Below are 22,799 nucleotides of genomic sequence, written 5' to 3'. Positions count from 1 at the left end.
CAAAGATGACGCCATTTTGGTACACATACCTCAGGAGCACTAAATACGGTACCTGGCTGCATCGCTAGTTATGTAAACTGTTAATCCCAAAACTGTGCCACGTAAGTTGTGTAGCGTACCGGCAATGTATGAAATAATTATCCAGGTTCAGAATAGCTTCTAATATGATCTGACGTCAAGTTTTCTCTCAATAGTCCAAGTCTTTATGCTATTTTATGTCATTTATTAACAACTCGAACAGTAAACGATCCAAAACAACCAAACACTCCCCAAAGGAACGAAAAGCATAAAATAAAAATAACAGATACTAGGCAGTAAAATGCAAGAAAGACCACATACACAACAAAAACACTGACCAACCCTGAAATCCAAGACAACTCTGAATAAAAAACCAAATGACCCCTAGAATCTGGTACAATGAACTAGCTACAGCAATTTGCAAAACAGGCCGAAAGTAACTTATGACAGGCATTTAAAAAGACTATGAACAATTCTATAGGTGCACAACATTTGAACAATACTGATGAAAGCTAATTCCACGATAAAACTGAAAATACAACACTACGGTAAATGAACTGTAATGGCACTGTACGGGTAAAAACAATAACATGGTCCCTACGTCAGCCCACTGTCCAGCACAAAACATCCGACAGTCACACAACACAGACAAACATCCCTGAAGACCAGAGGCATTCACACAGACATTCAAAATTCACCAATCCAACCGAAACACTCAGACGACGGCACTCTGTCACACACAGCATACACCAACAGACCACGCTGCCCAAGAGAACCGATCAACCGTGTCGCAGCGTCTAAACTGCTAGAATACCAAATATGGAAACGATATCACATGACGTCATTTAACAGATAAAACAAGGGTCCCAGAATACCAAATATGGAAGCATATTACATGAAGTCATTTAACAGGCAAAACAAGGGTCGTCACATTACCCCCCTCTTCTAGATGGAACATTATGAAAGAATGTTTTCATCTCTAAAAAAAAATATTTGAAACACGAAAAGCAGTAGTCAAAACCAAAATATGTCCACGAAAGTCTTTAAAATATGCAGGCCGTCTACCCTCACGCTTAAGCATCCGTAAAGTTTGTCATTCCGGATTGAGTCCACCAACGTCATCGAAACGACCAAATTGATGTGCATATCTTCATTGGCTCAACAACGGCTACTATGTTAGATCTCCGGACGGCCAAGGCTGTTGTAGCTGAACTAGAACAACCAGTCCCGAGCGGCCGGTATAACCACATCTTCAACTATAGTCCCATGATAGCAGGGAGAAGCTGTTTGGTGCTGTACCTTAACATCCTGTCCCTCAAGAACAAAACGATGCGACGAATTTGCCAAGATAGTCAATCCGTGACTCTAGATCGGCGACGGCAACGGTATGCTCCACAGGCCAGCTTTCACTCGTCAGGTTGACATCAAGTGCACCATGAGACACTAACGACTCGCCACTGGCAGTACGCAATGGTACTGGAAAAGAATACAGTTCTGAAATGTCCGAATTTCCTGCAACGTCGAGTAAACAGCGGTGTCTATGAGCGAGACACCCGAACCGAATTTCCCGCAACGTCAAGTAAACAGCGGTGTCTATGAGCGAGACACCCGCACGTGACCCTGGATCGCCGACCACAACTGTATGCTCCACAGATCAGCTTTCAATCGTCAGGTTGACATCAAGTACACCATGAGACACCAATGACTCGCAACCGGCAGTACGGAGTGGCACTGAAACAGGATGCAGCCCCGAAATGTTCGAATTCTCCTGCAACGTCGAGTAAACAGCGGTGTCAATAAGCCAGACACCCGCACTGGTATCAATCAAAAACAAAACAGGCACGTTATTGACCAGGGCCTTGACATATCATCCATTAGTCCAAGTAAGAGAAACAAAATCATAGTTCATAGAAAATATCCTGGCGTGCTCTCGCCAAAGTTTCCATTATTTTTTTTTGCAAACCACTGACACGAATGCAAATGAATTGGTACCTCTGGTTTCTGTTTTCCGCAAAATAGCATCCATGACACGCGTATGCCCAAATCGCTCGTATACAATAGAATTCCAATAACCAAACCTCTCTTCCACCCCCAACCCATGAATCCAATACACACCCGTCCCAGCCTTGATTGTTTTCATAATTATTGCTGTGGTTACCAAGGCCGATTCCTATTGTCAGATTTCAGTCAGATGTTTGTTTTATAACAATGGCGTATTATCATCTATAGTTTACTTTACGGTAGTCTGTACCGGAACGTCTTTGTGTTCGTGTATTTAGGCACGGCTCCTTCGTTTATAATCTGTCATACTGATTATTGAGTTGAAATAAAAATTCATTTTAAACATTGCCCTGTATGTCAAGTATGGAGTATGGCGGCCATAGTATCATTTATTTCCAACAGCCGAGGGGGACCTTGCTGTGGTGTTGGTCCCCGACAACATGATTGGACTTTCATATTTATCACGGTGAGGGGAAAGCCGATGAGACGACATATTCATGTGGCGAACCACCGCCGATCATTCGGTTACCAGTCCAAGTCAGCTGTAGAAGTGGTTGACTACCTTGTATATCGTTACGCATATTTGGGATGCGTGGATACAAGGTAACGCAGTAGAAATGGGTTTATTACAAACAATATTGCTCAGAACAAGGCCCCAGACAACAGAAACGGGTTTATTATTTTGCGTTCAACGATGATCATTATATTTACAGGGAGTTCCACGTTTTCGCAGCAGTAACCAGCTTTTTATTTTACTTATACACTGCAGTTAGCGTTCTCAAACAAGCATAAATACCCTACTCTGCGGGGAAACTTTGACCTGTATTGGGGTGAACGAGTAAATAAAGCTTGACAACTTCTGGTGGTAGAGGGTAATGACTACCTTCTCATCTAAAAGTTTTTCTCCCAAACCTACGCTTTGCGGAATATCTCTCCTAAACGTTTCCTGGCGGTGAATACTTGGACGGGCATATACTGATATCTATGTCGTATTACAAACCTATGTTAAAGCCAAGTTATACTTTTGCATTCAAACCCAACCCTGCTTGAAGGCCTTAAATCAAACTGAATTCACTCGAAATTCCTTTTAGTTTCACACAGTTTATTTGCTACCAATTTAATTATCATTAGTTATCTAATGAATATAGTTGAAAAAATATTGTTATACAGAAAAACAACAATCACTGAGTTTTATAGTGTTATTTTAACATCAATGGTCCCGTACAACAAACTGTTGAAAGTAAAACAAAAATCCCCGTCCTTTCAAAATCGTCGCGTCCTTTCGTTGAGGGAAGATGAGAGTTAACAAATCAGCCTTTCGCACACGACTAACGGACGAGAGTTTGTATGCTGTCTAAAGACCGGTGTAAGATTCAAGTGTAATTTCAACAAATATGTTTAGATTTACTTTGTTAATTTTTGTATAACAATTTTGTATATAATTGGTTAGTTTGCATCGTCAAATCGCTTCCAAATTTGCTTTATGTTTTCGTCAATAAATTCTTCCTTTTCACGTATAATAAATTCATCCGCGTTGGCAACAAGTCCACACAGACCTACAATTTTCATCTTTTGTTTCCTTGGTGGGTCTTCGGGTGTGTATTTGAAAACGACTTTCTTGGGGTTGCCAGGAATTTCAACAAATATGTTTAGATTTACTTTGTTAATTTTTGTATAACAATTTTGTATATAATTGGTTAGTTTGCATCGTCAAATCGCTTCCAAATTTGCTTTATGTTTTCGTCAATAAATTCTTCCTTTTCACGTATAATAAATTCATCCGCGTTGGCAACAAGTCCACACAGACCTACAATTTTCATCTTTTGTTTCCTTGGTGGGTCTTCGGGTGTGTATTTGAAAACGACTTTCTTGGGGTTGCCAGGAAGCAAAACATTTTTGTAAAGGATGATAATGCAGCATTCGTCCTTCAATTCCTCTCTTATGTCATCAATCGTGGCATCTTCAAATTGTTTGTGGACGATTATATTCATGGGTTTAGCATCATAGTCTTCCACTTTAAATATAATTGCTTTCTTCAAATTCTCCTCCATTTCATCCAAAGCAATTTCTGATTCCCTGGAACACACATGACCTGTCATTTTCGTTACTAGCTTTTCAAAACTTATAATTATCGGCAAAAAACAACAGAGTTTATGTCTCCTCATTATTGAAGATTTGGTCACTAAACTCTCGGCCTGTTACGACTTCTTCCACCACCTAATTTCAAGTTTCGAACGTACAGCGAATAAATACAGAGCGAGAGACATTTTTTTGCACAAAATCCTACTCTGTTCAATGAAGTTTAGTCTGCAAACAGACTGATTTACGCAAACGTCTATTATTTAAACTATCCACAGCCGTTTCCAGGCCCTTTTTACAGTTCTAATGACTAGTCTGATCGTTAGTCTATGACTGGAGGTCTTGGCTGGCATCTTATGCTTCCCCTGTCACGAATTCAATTTTATCGCAAGTTGTTATGTCATCTAATACTAAGAGAAATAGTCATTTATTCAATCCCAATTATTAAATGCGACCGCTGCCGCAAACTGATTGCGTGACAAAGCTTCGCCAATATTATACGGTCGACTTAATACCTTTCTGAAGACATTTATTTCTTCTACTGTTATTGTATTGCTCGCGGTAACATAGCTCCGTGACGCGAGGAAGACAATAGAATTCCTATAACCAAACCTCTTTACCACCCCCAACGCGTGATTTCAACACACACACCTCGATACACCCCACATTTGGTTGTTTTAATTCGATATTCCATACAGGGCCGTTCCTATTGTCAGATGTCATTCCCACCCACGATGTTAGAATAGGATAGGATTCACATATTCATCACGGGGGAGAGGAAAGTCAATAAGACGGCCTAATCATTAGGGCCGGGCATTTTCGAATACCTGATGATTTCAGCATCAAATCGAATATTTTTTTCGAGTCGAATCTTGAACACTTGGGATATATAAAATTGTATGTAACTTTCTTATTGTATATTACGTCCTCCAGACGCCTGAATTACCCAAAACATAGAATATATTACTCAGGCAGATTGCTGAGCGTTCACAGACAATAAAAAACGCGTTTTATCAATAACTCACTACAGAAAAGACTCACATGTCAGAATTGCGTTTAAAAAATATTGCTTTAATAAAAAATATTGGAAAATTTATCTCGACCATTGGCGGGAAGAAAAAGAAACAAGATGGCGGCGATTCGAAATTTTGCTCTGAACCGATTCGAATAATTTACTATTCGATTCGAAATGCCCAGCCCTACTAATCATATGACGAACCACGGCCTCTCGTCCGGTTACCAGGTCGGGTATGGGATTAGTTAGTCAGTTATTTGTTTTGGGCATGGACTTGACTTGTTTTTAGGTGATATATTTTTAGTGCTATCCCAGTATACACTGACAACAAACTATATCATCTGCTCTTCTCGGGTCAGGTTGGTACAAGTTATGGTTATTGCCCTACTTATCCTGACCTAAAATATATCGTCATATTTCGACCCGTCTGTTAGGTAATAAGGCATCTTATATTTTGTCACAAAGCATTTTCAGAAGTAGAAAAAATGCAACAATCGCATGGAAAAGATTGCACGCTCTGTTGTACTCTCCTCCTGCTTCTCTCTTTCAAATTTTGCGCTATCTTTCTTTGATAGAGTTTTATGAATTTATCTTTTTTCTCGCTATATTCGACGCGATGAATGAACAACGAATCCCTAAACCAACAATGGTAAAACAATTAGCGCTCCGGAAGTATTCGTACCAAGATGACACACAGGCTGGTACACATACTATGTTCAGGTTGTGCGCTATCTTGGTACGAATACTTCGGAAGCACCAAACAATTTACACAAAGGTGGTGTTTATGATACTCCCGTAGTGTGTGTACCAGGTTAGGGCATAATTTTTATCTCTTTCTCTATGCGCCCTTTTTCAACTCTTAACAGCTGGGCAATGGGGGACATTCACATCAGTGAACCAACCAAAAACACTACAACTGAAAACTATTATTGAAGTGCTTATTTCCAAAAAATCAGACGGACAATCTTTTTAGCAACACTCATATTATAAGAGTCTAAATTTCATGGAAAATTAACATCTTGCTACGAATATAATCAAAAACAATAATAAACACACCAGCACAAGTAGATTTATTCTTATCAACAAAATTAAAAACTAAGGTAATTAGAGAAAAAGATCATAACCGATGGTCAAGAGGTGAGAGCAGGGGGAGCAAGGTTTTTTGAACAAGCTAAAGTGACCGCGCTTGTGTGAAATGCCAAACTCTAATGGAAAGATCTGAAAACTTCAACAATTTATCAAATGGTAACCATATTTTTATCAGCGGCAAATCTACATGGTGGAACAATTTTTCCGAAAACCAACAAAATTTGGTCGGAAAACTTGAGGATTTTTTATATGTGATGCCTTTTCATCGGAGGGGCATGAGATTTGACCAGAGAATGTGTAACCTGCGAAAACTCTTGACGCCAGGCCGTTGCACCTTCCGAAAAATATAGAATTTTTGGTACTTCCAAAGTATGTGTACCAGGTTAGGGCATAATTTCATTCCAATTTTCCCCATTTTAGTTCTATTACGAGTTCGGGGACTGTCTGTATTAGCAAAATAAATATACTCCCTGCCCATAGCTTTCAGTCCCTTTACACATCTTGATGTAAAATAGGCAAACAAAATTAGTTACGTCCATACACATACATACTTTCGAAGCGCTGAATTTTTTAATAAACTTTATTTGATCTCTAGAATTTTTGTTCTGGTGAACTCTTCAATAATTACAAAGATCACTAAAGATAATATATATATAGTTTAATACATTCATATAATTACAAAAAATATTAAATAGCAAGAAATTGTATAGGGGGGTACACACTTCTACATTGTGCCATGCAGCCCAAGTCTAACATAGACATTATATTTGGCGGTACTATAGCGCAAAGTCCTCCCACTAAAGCAGTGGTTCTCAAAAGGTGGGCGTGTCCCACATAGGTGGCATTTTTTGAGGGGTCGTTAAGCTAATTAAAATTGAAAATATTTGTTACATTTGATCTTGCCCGTCCTATTTTGGATATTTACATTCATTTTACCCTTTTTTTTTGAATAAAACATACTTTCACCTTACTATATGTTATTTGTAGCTTGTTGTTAGCTACTTTTTTTTTTCAAGTGGGACGCGAGGCGAATTCCGAAAAAGGAGTACGGATTGAAAAGTTTGAAAACCATTTTATAAACAATATTACAGTGTTACAAATGCAAAAGTGGAAAACAAAGCCAAAACTAAATTTTATCGCAACCTCGACATATTCCTTAAGCTATTTTTTAAATAAAAACTCACAATTTGGTTTCAGTTTAGTTGTGGCAGCGTCAGTCAGGCCAGATTGAAATACTCAGCCGGCCGGATTTGGCCCATGTGTAGTTTGTCCACGTTCGTTATAGAGAATTTTGTACCAATGCCCAGAGATTCGGGAAACCCCTGACCATTTTTGATCCAAAGCTCAAACTAGTACGAGAGAAATTTTGTTCGAATACTTTCTAGCACAGTGTTTGCGTGGAAATGTGATTAGGATAGATTTAAACTTTGGGCAAATGGTTGCAGCAATGGTTTTCAACCTTCTTGGTGGAGCGGGACTCCAATCCAACATTCCAGAGACTCTGCGAACCGCTATGCAATTATTTATATGTATAGTTGAATACTCCCCGAAGTATGTGAACCAAGATGGCGGACACCGGAACGTAGTATGTGTACCAGGTCAGGTTAGGACATAATTTTATTCCAATTTTCCTTATTTCAGTTCTATTACGAGTTCAGGGAATAGCAAAGTGACTCCCGTAGTATTTGTACCAGAAATTATGGCATAACCCTGACCTGGTACACATACTACATTCTGGTGTCCGTCATCTTGGTTTAAATACTTGGGGAAAATTATATTTGATCATGAAATTTGCCAAATTTAGAGCAATTTTGAAGCCCGGTTGAAAACCACTGAGTTAAAGTGAGCATATAAAATTCGATCTTCTGGGTTACGATCAATATAAAACTTTGGAAAATGATTAGAGTAAGCCAGTGGTCAGCAAAGTTTTTTTAAGTGAGGTTTCAAGTTCCAACAATTTCGTTGGAATTTAAAATTCAACTATTTAATGAACTTATTAAGAGGCATTTAATATTAGTTGAAATGAGCGGAAGGTATGATCGTTTATTATATGAACAAAACCATTTGGCAAAAAATTGATATGTTGGATTTATAGAACTTTTTTGTGTATCACTGCCACAATTGAAATTTATTGAAAACCCACTAGAAATGGCAGCCCACAATTGGGCCGTGGCGATATGAAGTGGAGCTCACGATATGGACTGGGTTAAGATAGATATAAACCTTCAGGTAAACGACACGAAAACAGGGATCGGTGGCAAAATTGACGGTTCAGGTAAAAGATTTTTTTCCCAAACCAACCCACAATGGAATTAACGAAGCGTGAAACAATTGCATAACTATGATATAACAATAATAGTTTATAGTTGGTCTTTTTCCGGCCAAACTTTGTTCAGGAATTTGACAGTTTGTTCATAGAGAACGAACACGAGTGCTACGTCAGCACAAACTCTTCCAAGTCGCGGTACAGTGCCTTTGTAAAATCTGAAAATACAGGGTTAGAAATTAAAATTAGATTTTCAAACATTTTAACTAAAATCTTGAAACTTGTTTTCAGTGAGTATGTACCAAAATTATTTTTATTGCATGGAAAAACGAATAGCTATTAGTGGCAACTTGGAATTTCTATCTATCAGTACTCGTACTCTTCCCACTTTTTGTTGAGAGCTCGGAACCTTGCTTTGAGCAAACTTTAAACTCTTATCATAAAGTCCCGTTATCATTACAGAGTCTCGTTATCATTATTGGGCCCGTTATCTATTAAGTCCTTGATCATTAGGTCCATTAATTCCACAAATAGACACAGGGTATACCGTGGCACCGGAGACATTGTGGTTCCAAACAATCCCTGTTTTGAATCCCAGTGCCTTGTCCAGAAAAAATAATTAAAATTCTTGAATAAAAAAAAAACTTACGCTAAAGCGCCTTCGTTTGTCCAAATCTGTTTCGCACAATCCCACGTATTCTTATATTTGTGAGATTCGAGGCCCTGGAATAATTAAGATTGATTGGTTACCAAGTCGGGTGTAACGTTACACTCATACAGATCCACTTCCCAAAAGCATAGAGCAAGGAAAGGTCTTGCGTAACCCCAAATGATAGTTACGTAAACTTACATTTGTTATTTTTTCCTGGATTTTGCAACAAGTCCAGCCACAAAAAGTGGAGATGTAAGCAACCACTGAAAGATTGAAGACTAAATGCACTGTGATAAGACAGCAAAACAAACCTGCATTCGTGTTTTTATGACATCTAGTGGTGTGTTACCAAAGACTGACGCCGCTCCAGCAGTTGCGCCGAAAGCTGCTGTCAACAACATTCCAACCTCCTTGCCCGGATCATCTCCTCTGTACCTGAGACAAGAAACAGGATAATAGTATTTGTCTGTTTGTTACTTATCGATTTTAATCAGTAAGTATGTTGATAGGTATTTGTCTGTTTGTCTGTTACATGCACGCAATATCTCACGAAAGTGAGATTGAATCTGCTCAAGATTTTGCATGTGCATTCATCTTATCTCGTACCAGAAGCCTATTGATTCTGGATGAATTATGTCAAATAATTAGTGATGGGACACAAGGTGTCACTATGGAGTAAGAGCGCTGTTTTGGGGATCCCCTAACTTTCGATCAATAAGTCTTCGGCCTCTGACCGATATTCTCGTTTGTTTGTCTGTCTGTTAGACACTTTGGTATGTTAAGCAATATTTCACGAAAGCGAGGTCGAATCTGCTCCATATTTTGCATGCGCATTCATCATATACCAGAAGCCTATTGATTTTGGATGAATTACGTCGTATAATAAGCGAGTTATTAATTAATTAGTGATAGGACACGTGGTGTCGCTATTGAGTCAGAGTGAGGGTTACACGCCGCTAGATCGATAAGTCGGCGGTCTCTGATCGCTATCTCGTTTGTCTGTTAGACACTTTCGTATGTTACGCGATATCTCACGAAAGCGAGGTCGAATCTGCTCCAAATTTTGCATGTGCATTCATCATATACCAGAAGCCTATTGATTTCGGATGAATTATGTCGTATGGTTAGCGAGTTATTGATTAATTAGTGATAGGACATGTGGTGTCGCTATTGAGTCGGAGCGACGACTTTGTGGGGCTGGTGATGACGCTATCTAGTTTTCTTGCTTGAACACAGCTCTAGACCAATTGTTTTTCAACCTTAGAAGCATTACAAAGGCTTGAAGATTTCCTGTGCAATATTTTAATTATATTTTATTGTCTGACCTGTATAAATATGCATAAGAGTAAATTAGATCTAAGGCTGGCAAAACCTAAAAAAGATTTTAAACTGTCACAGAACCGACCAATGGCGTCGATTTGTGAAGAGTGCCACGGCTGGTCAGCAATGACCCTCCTGTTTAAGAGATAAGCTTTCCTCTACCTAGAAAATATTTCAAAATTACCAAAACCTACCAATTTCTTAATGAAGTCATCACAAAAAATCTGATCGCTTGATTTGATCCTTGTTTTAACATTGTTGCTGTCAAACCTTGGTACGTCCCTCGCAGACCTGCAAGATGTCATAAATTAGAACATGGGTTTCTGCAAGATGTCATAAAGATTTTTCCAAGATGTCATAAATTAGAACAGGGATATCTGTAAGATGTCATAAAGATACCTGCAAGATGTCATAAATTAGATAAGGGGTGGCCAACCCACGGCTCGCGAGCCGCATGTGGTTCTTTCTCCGGTTTCATGCGGCTCATGCTCTAACTAGCATGCTTAACAATTTATGGCTTGTAAATTCTTGTCATAATAATGTTGGTTAGTGACATTTACAATACACTAGCATTCTAGCAGAGCTGATTATAGGTATATCTGATGTTCATGTGTGGTCTTATTTTATAATGCGGCTCTTCGCGGCAATAAAGTACAAAATGCGGCTATTGGTCTCTGACCGGTTGGCCACCCCTGGATTAGATCATGGTACCTGCAAGCAGGGGCAGACACTTTCCATAATTTTTGGAGGGCTGAACTTGGATCGTCAACCAAAGAGTGTCCGGCCCTGCCTGCAAGATGTGATAGAATTTAAATATTTATGTAATATGTCTATGAAGCCGTACCAGCACGTTAACCACCCTAGACGAGGAGTCCAGCAATCCTTTCGCACATAATCATCCCCGCATGGGATTCGAACCCACGCAGCAGAGTTATCAGAGGTGCGGTGGCGAGCGTATTCCTAACTATTTCTTAAAAAAATGTCTTTATTCTACCTTGTTCCTTTACAATTTGAACAACTCCTCTGAAGAAACCTTTGTACCTTGGATTTGGTCCAGTCTGGTCATGGATGAATTTAACCTGGGATAAAAAAAAAAGTTTTTCAATAAAATTTTAAGTCCAACTCCCAAGGAAGAAATAAAGACGAATCTCAGAGTAAGTTTCAGTCACTCACTTAGAAGTGAATGAGACTCATCTCTGAGTGAAGTTACGATCACTCTCTCAGTAGTAAAGAAGACTCATCTCTGAGTGAAGTTACGGGCACTCTCTCAGAAGTAAAGGAGTCTCATTTCTGGGCAAAGGTATGGGCTCTCATTCAAAAGTAAGTCTTATCTCTGAGCAAAGTTACGAGCACTCACTCAGAAGTAAAGGAGACTCATCTCTGAGCAAAGTTACGGGCACTCACTCAGAAGTAAAGAAGACTCATCTCTGAGCAAAGCTACGATCACTCACTCAGAAGTAAAGGAGACTCATCTCTGAGCAAAGTTACAGGCGCTCACTCAGAAGTAAAGAAGACTCATCTCTGAGCAAAGTTACGGGCACTCACTCAGGAGTCAAGGAGACTCATCTCTGAGCAAAGTTACAGGCACTCACTCAGAAGTAAAGAAGACTCATCTCAGAGCAAAGTTACAGGCACTCACTCAGAAGTAAAGGAGACTCATCTCTGAGCAAAGTGACAGGCACTCACTCAGAAGTAAAGAAGACTCATCTCAGAGCAAAGTTACGGGCACTCTCTCAGAAGTAAAGGAGTCTCATTTCTGGGCAAAGGTATGGGCTCTCATTCAAAAGTAAGTCTTATCTCTGAGCAAAGTTACGAGCACTCACTCAGAAGTAAAGGAGACTCATCTCTGAGCAAAGTTACGGGCACTCACTCAGAAGTAAAGAAGACTCATCTCTGAGCAAAGCTACGATCACTCACTCAGAAGTAAAGGAGACTCATCTCTGAGCAAAGTTACAGGCGCTCACTCAGAAGTAAAGAAGACTCATCTCTGAGCAAAGTTACGGGCACTCACTCAGGAGTCAAGGAGACTCATCTCTGAGCAAAGTTACAGGCACTCACTCAGAAGTAAAGAAGACTCATCTCAGAGCAAAGTTACAGGCACTCACTCAGAAGTAAAGGAGACTCATCTCTGAGCAAAGTTACAGGCACTCACTCAGAAGTAAAGAAGACTCATCTCAGAGCAAAGTTACAGGCACTCACTCAGAAGTAAAGGAGACTCATCTCTGAGCAAAGTGACAGGCACTCACTCAGAAGTAAAGAAGACTCATCTCAGAGCAAAGTTACAGGCACTCACTTAGAAGTAAAGGAGACTCATCTCTGAGCAAAATTACAGGCACTCACCCAGAGGTAAAAAAGACTCATCTCTGAGCAAAGTTACAGGCACTCACTCAGAAGTAAAGGAGACTCATCTCTGAGCAAAGTTACAGGCACTCACTCAGAATTAAATAGGACTTATCTTTGAGCAAAGTTTCGGGCACTCACTCAGAAATAAAGGAGACTCATCTCTGATCAAAGTTACGGGCACTCACTCAGAAATAAAGGAGACTCATCTCTGAGCAAAGTTAAGGGCACTCACTCAGAAGTAAAGGAGACTCATCTCTGAGCAAAGTTACGGGCACTCACTCAGGAGTAAAGGAGACTCATCTCTGAGTAAAGTTGCGGGCACTCACTCAGAAGTCAAGGAGACTCATCTCTGAGCAAAGGTATGAGCACTCACTCAAAAGTAAGTCTCATCTCTGAGCAAAGTTACGAGCACTCACTCAGAAGTAAAGGAGACTTATCTTTGAGCAAAGTTACGGGCACTCACTCAGAAGAAACGACACTCATCTCTGAGTAAAGTTAAAGGCATTCACTCAGAATCAAAGGCGACTATCTCTGAGCAAAGTTACGGGCACTCACTTAAAGTGCTTTTAATAAACTTAAATGCCTAGATCTACTGAAATTGTATTGAATGGTAACGGTGCAATTCGTGCCCTCACTCAAAAGCAAAAAACTCATTTCTGAGCAAAACTAGGTGCCATTTGCAATGACTACATTAATTTGAAGAGTATTGACTGTGAATTTTTCAATTGTTGGCTTTTTCTTGTTAAATATTAAAAGCCGTATTAAACCAACAAGTTATTTCCAGGGGGTGAACCCGACCCTACATTTTGACATGCGGGAAAAGCGTTCGTCTATATCACTGGTTCTCAACCTGTGGGCCATGGCCCACTGCTGGGTCACGAGAACATTTTCAGGTGTGCTACATACCCTATTAAAAATTGCTAGAGTTGTTGATAAATTCAGTTAAATTTGATGATAATAGCAATGGATGATGCAGTTTTTTGTTACAGGGCTGTAATTTTCACCTAATTATCCTTAAAGTGAAAGTTTCAATTTTCGCAGAAAGAATTCTATGTTTTTCTTGAAGTTTTTCCCCAACATGAAAAAGTTAGTGGGCCGCAGAATTTTCGTGCAACGAAAATGGGCCACGAAATAAAAAATGGTTGAAAACTGCTGGTCTATATCAATATTTGGAAGCATGAAATGCCTTCAGACCCATCAAGAATCTTGAAAATCCATGTGAGCTGTCAGAGTCTAACTTGGCAATTAGAAATTTCAGACCCGCCAACCCTCTTGCGAATCCCTGGCTACACCCCAGGTTATTTCCATTTAAGAGCAGAGGGCCATGTAGTGCTGGAAGTTTCTGGAAAAGACCCACAGATCATGAAAGTTCAAAAACCACTGCACTTACGCAAAAGTTAGTTATAAATGATTGCACCATTCAGTTCTCAAACAATTACATTCATGTTCAGGAAATGTCAATTAGTAATCCGACACCCGAGTATGTTTGTGTCCCCATTCATAGATTGTTAAGAACACTGGTGAGTACTACGGAGCAGGGTTGGCCAAAACAGAATATTCACTATTCCAAATACTTTCTAAGAAAATATTTTTGAATATGAAATATCGAATACATTCTAAATTGGAATATCACATAAATAACTGTATCTTCGTGTTGATCATATCTAAAACTACATAAACATAAAGGTTTTCTCTGTGTTGTTATCAGTTGAAATATCGTAAGTTTATGTCTGACAGCTGATTTTTATTAAAAATGTTCTAAATTATTTCTAAATTTAAAGATTTCTGTATCGAATAAAATGAATTTTGCTTATTCGATTTGTATCGGACATCCCTGTAATTTTGATTGTAGTAGCAATGAATGATGTTATTTTTTGTTACTGTGTAATAATTTACATTCAGAAATATTAAAGTGGAAATGGCTATCTTTTAGGAAAGAATTTTTTGTTTTCCATGTCGTTTTTTCCTTGCATATGAAAGGTAATGGGTCTCAGAATTTTTGTGCAACCAAAGCGGGCCACCAAAAAAAAAAAGATTGAGAAACACCGGCCAATACTGACCCTAATGCCTGGAGAAATTTGCTGGCCTGAAATTCAACCTCCAATACATGATATAGTTTCAGTAGTTGCCACTTCAGTGGCTGCCCATAACTTTACTCAGAGATGAGTTTTCTTCACCTTTGAGTGACCGTTATGCACTACAATATATCTACATAGTTCGTAACGTTTCTTAAAGATAAGCAAGCCGAAATCTAAGTCAGGGTACTCCAGAAGTATGTGAACCAAGATGGCGGACACCGGAACGTAGTATGTGTACCAGGTTAGGGTTAGGCCATAATTTTATCCAAAATTTCCTCACTCCAGTTCTATTACGAGTTCGGGGACAAGCCAAGTGACTCCCGTAGTATTTGTACCTGAAATTATGGCCTAACCTGGTACACATACTACGTTCGGTGTTCGCCAGCTTGGTTCACATACTTCGGAGTACCTAAGTCGGAGCCAAAAATTTAGCAACTGAAGGTTGAAAGTCGAGGTTAAGTTTCCCTAGACCCCGCAGCCGTAGTACAAATTTCTTTTACCTTAACTGTTTCCATGGGACAGACAACAAGAACTGCTTCGGCCAGTCCAGCTCCGAGACCACACAGAAGTCCGTCCATGGATGTCAATGTTCCGTTGGAATCTCGTCGGAAGTTTGATAAATACTCAAAAACACCAAACCTAAATATATTAAACAAAAACTATTTAATTTCCTGGATGCAATTATCTAGTAGTCGTAGACTAATCGTAAAGGTATTGAAGACAAGACCGATACACTAAGTCAGATTCCCAACCAGTGAGTCACAAAAAGTGAGGTCGTAGGAAGGCTGTTGTAGGAAAATTGATGCCTTTCATTGAGGCAGTAAATGACTTTGAGCCAAAAGCACAATATCGCCGGATGAGGACAGAAGGGGCCTAAGTCACATTTTTGCAAAATTCACTTTTTTCAATATTTTGGGGTTTTGAGCCATGCTCTACAAGGTGGTGGTCTTGAAATCCTGAATTTCTCAATAATAAAAATTTTAGCTGGACTTAGGCCCATTCTGTTCTTAACTTCTACAGTCCTAAGTCCAGCTAAAATATTATGAAATTCAGAATTTCAAGACCACCACCTTGTAGAGCATGGCTCAAAACCCCAAAATACTGAAAAAGGATAGTCCCAAGTTCCAATATGATGGGCATGAACATCAGAAATGAAATGTCCGAAACTTACATCCCTAAAAATTTCTTCAGTGCAACTTAGGCCTAAGTCACCTTGTTTTACCTTGCATCCCATACAAAAAAATTCAGAAGTTGTTGAGAACAGAATGGGCCAAAATCCCTTATGGGGGTAAAAAAGCAGGAAGGAATTGAAGCTGAAGTGCCAAAAAATATTGATTACAAAGATATTCACATCCACATTAAAATAACCAGAGCTCAGGTCTTTACTAAGTGTGAATATCTAGAAATTCAAAAATAAAAAAATTCCAAATTGTTTTTTGCGTTTTTCTCAAAACTCAAAATTGTGACTTAGTAAGGTAAGTAGGCCTGTTCTGTTCTCATCCGACGATATGTTGGGTGTCAATGCTGCATTGCATGTGCGCTTTTCTTCTATCAAGCCTCAGTTTGATCAGATAATATTCAATTACGAAATAAAATAATGCAAAAAATGTTCATGTCCTGTGAGAGATACCGTTTAACGTTCACTCAACATGTGCATTACAAATTTCAAAATAACCTGGTTTCCAGTACCGAATACTCTCAGAATATCACGCATTGCCCATCCCCACCCATTCGAAATCCTAAATTAAACTTACCTGACGGCTGCTTTGGGGATTGAACCATAGACTAAAGAACTCAAACCTCGGTACAGTCCTAGAACTCCATGGCTCTTCACAGTAACTCGAACACAGTCCATTATTCCTTAAGAAAAAAGGCCTTCTTGTAAAATAAGTCGGTCTCTTCCCAAAAGCTCTAAACCAGTGGCCTCAAACATACACAGGGAGGCGTAGACAATTTTTTGAGAGGACGTGAAGCTAATTAAAAATAATTATTATCATTTTACGAAATTATTCAACTTTGATTGTAGTGGCAATGAATGATGATGCGTTTTTGCTACTGAGTGAATTGAAAACGTCTATATTTTTCGACATAGATTTTTACTTTTCTTAGTTTCTATTCTTGCATGAAAAAGTCAATGAGCCATAAAATTTTTGTGCAACGAAAATGGGCTACAAAAAGAAAAAGGCTGAAAACCACTGGAAAAGACAGACTTAAATTGTTCAAAATGAGAAATAATTCAAGTAATACTTTTATAATAATTATCCCTGAATTAAAATACCAAACATAAATAATTTTGAAATTAGTTTTGAGCATCTATGATAAAATCCTTACCCTTATATTTGGGTGAGTGCATCCCTTCTGCGAGCTGTAGCTGCGTTTTAACATATTCAGTTGGAAATGTAATACAGATTTCAATACCGCCAGCGATTCCACCTGAAAATTAAGTATATACGTAAAAACTTAGTGGGTACGTGACTTAATCCTGGGGTGTGCAACAGGTGGCCACACTCAGCCCGCCAAGCCATTTAGTGACCCCTTGTCAACACACAACTGACAAAAATTTTACACACCCCTGGTTCAACGGTTAAAACATTAGAATTACGTTACCTATGAGAGGAACACAGATTAATAATCTTGATCTAAAAAGATTTCCAGGCGACCCAGTTTTAGGTTTGCGACCCATAGGTTAGAAAATAGTGCCCTAGGGCAGGGCTACTTAACTGCAGATCGTGGTCCGAATCCGTACTCTTCGAGTATTTGATTTGGACCGCACCTAATTCTTCATGTTGGATCATCAGCCCCACTTTTAAAGTTTCATTTTATGAAATGACTTTTATTGTTTTGTATGTATGGAAAAAACTATAACAGCATAATAAACAATCTTGATTAGCTAATAATCTAACACAGGGTGGTCCAAGGTTGTAGGCCTCGCGGGCCACAAAATTATTTTTGCATTTCTTGCGGGCCAGAATAGTGCCAAGAATAGGCAAACATTGTGATACAAAACAAACACTTTTTATTGTTCAAGCACATTATCATTATTTGTCTTTTACCAAGCTAAAACATGGAAGAACCACCAAAAAACTCAAGAAAACGTGCAAAAATCTTACTATATATATCCTACATGTAGTGTAAGCTTTCAAACTCTTCAAAACGGAAAAAGTGCCATAAAGAAAAATTGCCGTTTTAGGATTTGAGATACAGAAGTGTAATTAATAATTACTAAATTGTCTGACATATGGGCAGCATTTTTTGTAATACTGTTTAGGCTGGTTGCAAAAAACCATCCGGCAGGCATTATATTTTCGGTCATAATATTAATATTTATTTATCAGGCGTAGCAACTAAGGCTAATAGAATCCGCATTATATTTTTAGTTTTCTATTGTTAGCATATATATTCCCGACCGAAAAGATAGAAAGCCAGATAATAATTTAGACTAGCCAAGCACATTATTCAACTTTGCTAGTTGCCTCAGCTAGCCATAACACTAGTCAATTCAGTGACATTAGTGATGTAACAAAATTTCGAAAGATTTTTCTGGGTATTTTGATGACGAAACAACACCAAATGCGATTTTTTGTCACCCTCCCGCAAATGTAACGCGGGCCCAAGATAATAAAGTGGCGGGTCACATGTGGCCCGCGGGCCTGGGTTTGGACCACCCTGATCTAACAGAACATGGATGTTGAAATATAATTTCTGGAAACACCGGCCCCAAATAATTTTGAAGTTTTGTATACGGATCTCTGGTGAAAATAGTTGAGTAGCCCTGCCCCAGGGGGCTGTGAAACCCAGTTTCGAAACCACTACTATAAAAGTAAAACCATAAAATGAAAAAGTACAAACCAGCTAAAACAGCTTTCACAGGGTTTTTTGGCTGATTTTTCCCGGCAGCTAAGGCAGCAAATCTTCGATTGGTTGAGTGACCATGAAGTCCAGCAAGCCTGGCTGTCGGAGACATCGCATTCCATAAACACGGACGTCCATTATTATCCGACATGATTTTGGATTTTTAGAATAAACAAGAATATATATTTTCTATTTTTTTTATATGAATTCATCAATATATATACATATATTTTAAAAAAACTGAAAAAGTAAAAAATTTTTGAAAAATCAAATAACGAAAATAAAAAGGTTGAAAAGTCTTGCAATTAGTAATAAAAATGAAACAATAACTTTAAATATACCAATAGGTAAAGAACATCATTCAAAAAAATAAAAGAGCTCTAATGGGTATCGAGGTGACCGTACATTTGAACCCATGCGTATATCCACGGGTTCAATCTATATGCGGGTGCTAAAACCCATGGGTTAGGGTTAGTATGGGTTTAACTATCCGTGAAACAAAAAAAATTCCATTGGTGCAATCGCATACAGGTGCAATTGTCATGGGTTCAAATGTACGTGGGTTCAAATGTAATGGAACCGGGTATCGAACGTACAAATACATTTGGTGATATTCGCATAGCCAATTTACAATCTATTTTAGTTAAAATTTGCCACTAGCAACATCTCAGTCAAACGAGTATTGCTACCTTAGTTCAGTAATGCCCAAAGTTTATTGATCGGGTGCCAAAACTCAAACCAGAAGGATATATTCGGGATAGAAAGGCGCCCGCAAGAGGCCTATACCGGTATGTATAATTGAGCTACCGGTATAATTGATTTGTAACTAAGATACACATGCTTAAACAGCGATAATGGCATAAGAATTGGCCATATCTAGAACGCAAAAATATGGGGTGTTACACTATTTCACTCAAGTTTGGCGTGCGCGGTTTGGGAACCACTGCCTTAGTTCAGCTTCTCAGCTTCTGAATAAGATAGAGAATTTTTATCAAAACAGTATTTGCAGCCAGAGCCAAATATTAAATTCTAATTGATATTATGAGGTTCACTCATTCCTTTCACTACGAGCACCGTAGCAGTTTAAAAACGACTGAAGTCAGAATACAAATGATACAATTTTAATTCATTAAACCAGCTTAAGATCAATATCTCGCACAATACTAAAGAAAATTAATTTGGTCAATCAATCAGCTAGGTGATTAATTAACCAAAATCAATATGATTGAAAAAGTTAGCACTAACACCAGATGGCCAATTGCCTTACGCCCACTTCCTAATCTCAAAGGGGCCACACAAAGCAGTTGGGCACAAAAGGGGGGCCACGATGTTAGGGGAAAAACTGATTTTACTTTTCACTTCACAAGAAAACTATCTAGTTTCATTGCTTGATAAGGTTTTTTTACAGCTTGTTTCCACTTTGTTGAGCATGAATTATTTGAACATAATGGGATTTGGAATCCACCAATCAAAATAACACTATATATATCACTGAAATTATAAACAAGGGGCCATGAATGCTTAAAGCCTTCAGTACAGAGCCACGGCATTGGGAAAGAAATAAGCATCGTATAAAAAAAATTAAAGACAGATCTTTGATAATATGCTGTCTGGCACATCTTGACAAAGTACATTATGAATGTCACAATTACAATTGAAAACAACAATTCTACTGCATGAATCTGCAATTATGACATCATCATTAAAATATAAATCTTTGAATATGACATCACAACCAGGGTTAAGTTTTTCGGGTATGTAGCAGGGCATTTTAACAACAATATTTAAATTTGTGGGAGGGGAATTCCCAGAACTTTCTGAAACACACATTATGACATCATTAGGATGCTCATTACAATACAAATCTTGACTATGACAAGTATTTGATTCGATGCCTATATATTTCACAATAGTTGAAAAACGAGCGTGTCGCTCCGTAGAATAAAGCTTAATTTCTGCTAAAGAGAGAATCTTAGAATGTTTGTATAGAACGTCATGAGGTGCAGGAATTCCATTAGTCGGCCGATTTAACTGGCTTTTTACTGAAGGGATATTGTATTTCTGACACATTCTGTTTTCACATATTCTTTCTGCGTCAATTCTGGGCATAGCTAATTTGCTAGATTTTCCAGCAAGAAGAAAATAACAATAACTAGGTGGAAGTAGATGCAAACTATCTTGTGTTGTACTCCCTGATTCTTGGCTGCTATTGACATGAACAAGTCCTCTGCCGTCGCAAGACCATATCGAATCAACGACGCTAAATAGCGCAGGGAATTGGGATTTCGTCATGCGACCACTAGACATCAAATTATCAAAAACGACACGCTGGCCTTCACAGTTTTCTACAAGTTCTAAAGCTTCAGAATCATTGAAATCAGCTCCAATGTCCACAACAAAAAATGTCCCATAAGCATCACTGCAAAGATAACTCAGTCTTCGTGGGCTGTTTGTATTTCGGCGAAATATCCTAAGAATTGTAGTAACAATAGTTATGCCGTCTTCAATGGAGCTTTGAGCTTCAAGACATTTTAATAAACTTTCGCAATTTTTCTTATTTGATATTTCTTGTGATTGTGAATTTTGTGAAACTTTTTCTGAAGACGTTGATAAACATGCAAAATTTTCTTCTGTGACAACACAATATGCACTAAGTATAACAATCGGCAAAGATTTGTCTACTTCAACAGAGTAATATGGTGAAAAAATTTTCAAATTTGATCCCAAGTTTATTTTTAAATCCGAAACAAATTCATCTGGGAGAATTAACGTAAAGTATCCTGTTCCTGTCTCATTAGAAGCATCTTCTTTGCATTCAAAAATGTGCAAGATTCCCTCTTTTTGTATTGAAATAACTTTTAACAGCAAACTTGGAGATTTTTGATTCACGATTTTTCCTGCTTTAATTTTTTGATGGAAAGTCGATTTCTGTGAATTTTCCTTTTTCAAAACACGAGTCAACTGCTCTGCTAGCCCACCTTTTACAAATTTTCCCTTTTTTCCAGAGTCAAAATAAGATGTGTTTTGATTCAAAAAACTGCTATTTTCAACAAATTTTGCAGTTTTTTGCTGCCACTCTTCATCAATTTTTTCTTTTATTATTTTCAACCATTTTGAACCGGTTGTGTCAAGCTCTTTTGCAGGAGATTCGAAATTCATTACTTGAGAATCTGGCTCATGAATCTCAATTTCATCGTCTTGTGTTAACTTTTCGTTGTTATTGGCAATGTCGCTATTGACAAACGTACTTTCCGCTTGAGTGAATTCATCATTTATTTCATCATCGTCGCTAAACTCCAGCGGCATTGCTAACAACGTCTGTTCATGCGTCTTAAAATTCTCGTGACACGAATCTTGAACGTGAACAGAAAAAACGCTCCTATCTAGAGACTTGTCCCATTTTAAACCAGGGGTGATAGGACTCAAGGGGATTAGTGAATTAGTCCGTGTTTTTTGACCACTTTTAAGCAAAATTGGGCTTCCTGAAGGAGTGCTTTTTATATGATTGCTCGGAGACATCCTATGCATAACAGGACTTGAAAACATATCTTCTGACAAAGGCTGAAAAGCGTCTCCATTGGTTACGTTGCAGCTCTCATCCCCGCTGCAAGATGAAGAGTCTATTTCTTGGGATATGCTTGAAAGAGTAACATTTTTACGACGCAAGAAACGTCTTTTTCGTTTCGGTGTCTCGTGTTGACGTTCCAATAAATCACAAAAGTTTTCTTTATATGTTGACCAATCAGAAGTCCCCAGACTACTATTACAGGTTTTCTTTCTAAGCATATTTAACACTACTATGATACAATAACTGAGAAGATGATAGAATACATTATTATATAATAATGGGTCTAGTATTTTCAAATCTATCTCAGTCAGTCAATCATTTATTTGTCATCACAACAAAAGGGAAAAGAAAACTTCCCAATTTACCAGTACAATCGCAACAAGGTTGTTATCACACTTCGAATATAATGCACATGTTCGAATATTGTAAGGAATAATCATGTCGGAGCAGATTGTCCGAGCACACTTCGCTTTTGTAAGATGGTTCATGTAACTGCTGGTTGCGGCCTTTTCCAACAT

At 38.4% G+C, this 22,799-nt stretch overlaps 2 protein-coding genes across 2 annotated transcripts; both read right to left on the bottom strand.

Moving 5' to 3' along the window:
• Nucleotides 1-6,077: 6,077 nt before the first annotated feature.
• LOC120343938 (tricarboxylate transport protein, mitochondrial-like) lies at nucleotides 6,078-18,955 on the bottom strand. Its single transcript, XM_039412991.2, has 9 exons — nucleotides 18,711-18,955; nucleotides 17,193-17,294; nucleotides 16,616-16,721; nucleotides 15,362-15,500; nucleotides 11,435-11,519; nucleotides 10,635-10,731; nucleotides 9,432-9,555; nucleotides 9,118-9,191; nucleotides 6,078-8,686 (listed from the first exon to the last, which is right to left on the bottom strand). Exons 1-9 carry the CDS (start codon nucleotides 18,862-18,864, stop codon nucleotides 8,563-8,565), a joined length of 1,005 nt encoding a protein of 334 aa, XP_039268925.2. The 5' UTR covers nucleotides 18,865-18,955; the 3' UTR covers nucleotides 6,078-8,562.
• Nucleotides 18,953-22,542, bottom strand: LOC120343937 (uncharacterized). The gene has a single exon (XM_039412989.2). The coding sequence runs from the start codon at nucleotides 22,497-22,499 to the stop codon at nucleotides 20,295-20,297; it is 2,205 nt and encodes a 734-aa protein (XP_039268923.2). The 5' UTR covers nucleotides 22,500-22,542; the 3' UTR covers nucleotides 18,953-20,294.
• Between the last annotated feature and the right edge of the window lie 257 nt (nucleotides 22,543-22,799).

This window comes from Styela clava, chromosome 5, assembly GCF_964204865.1.
Source record: "Styela clava chromosome 5, kaStyClav1.hap1.2, whole genome shotgun sequence".
NCBI lineage: Eukaryota > Metazoa > Chordata > Ascidiacea > Stolidobranchia > Styelidae > Styela > Styela clava.
The sequence above is the reverse complement of the archived record's forward strand: the minus strand, read 5'-3'. Positions and strand labels throughout refer to the sequence as shown.

What these genes read in the sequence shown, in the direction of transcription:
- LOC120343937 (XM_039412989.2), bottom strand. Translation starts at nt 22,499, where the DNA reads ATGCTTAGAAAGAAAACCTGTAATAGTAGTCTGGGGACTTCTGATTGG.
- LOC120343938 (XM_039412991.2), bottom strand. Translation starts at nt 18,864, where the DNA reads ATGTCGGATAATAATGGACGTCCGTGTTTATGGAATGCGATGTCTCCG. An exon ending in ATCCCCAAAGCAGCCGTCAG is followed by an intron (nt 15,501 to 16,615) that starts GTAAGTTTAATT and finishes TAATATATTTAG; the next exon opens with GTTTGGTGTTTTTGAGTATT. An exon ending in TCATAAAAACACGAATGCAG is followed by an intron (nt 9,192 to 9,431) that starts GTTTGTTTTGCT and finishes TAATTATTCCAG; the next exon opens with GGCCTCGAATCTCACAAATA.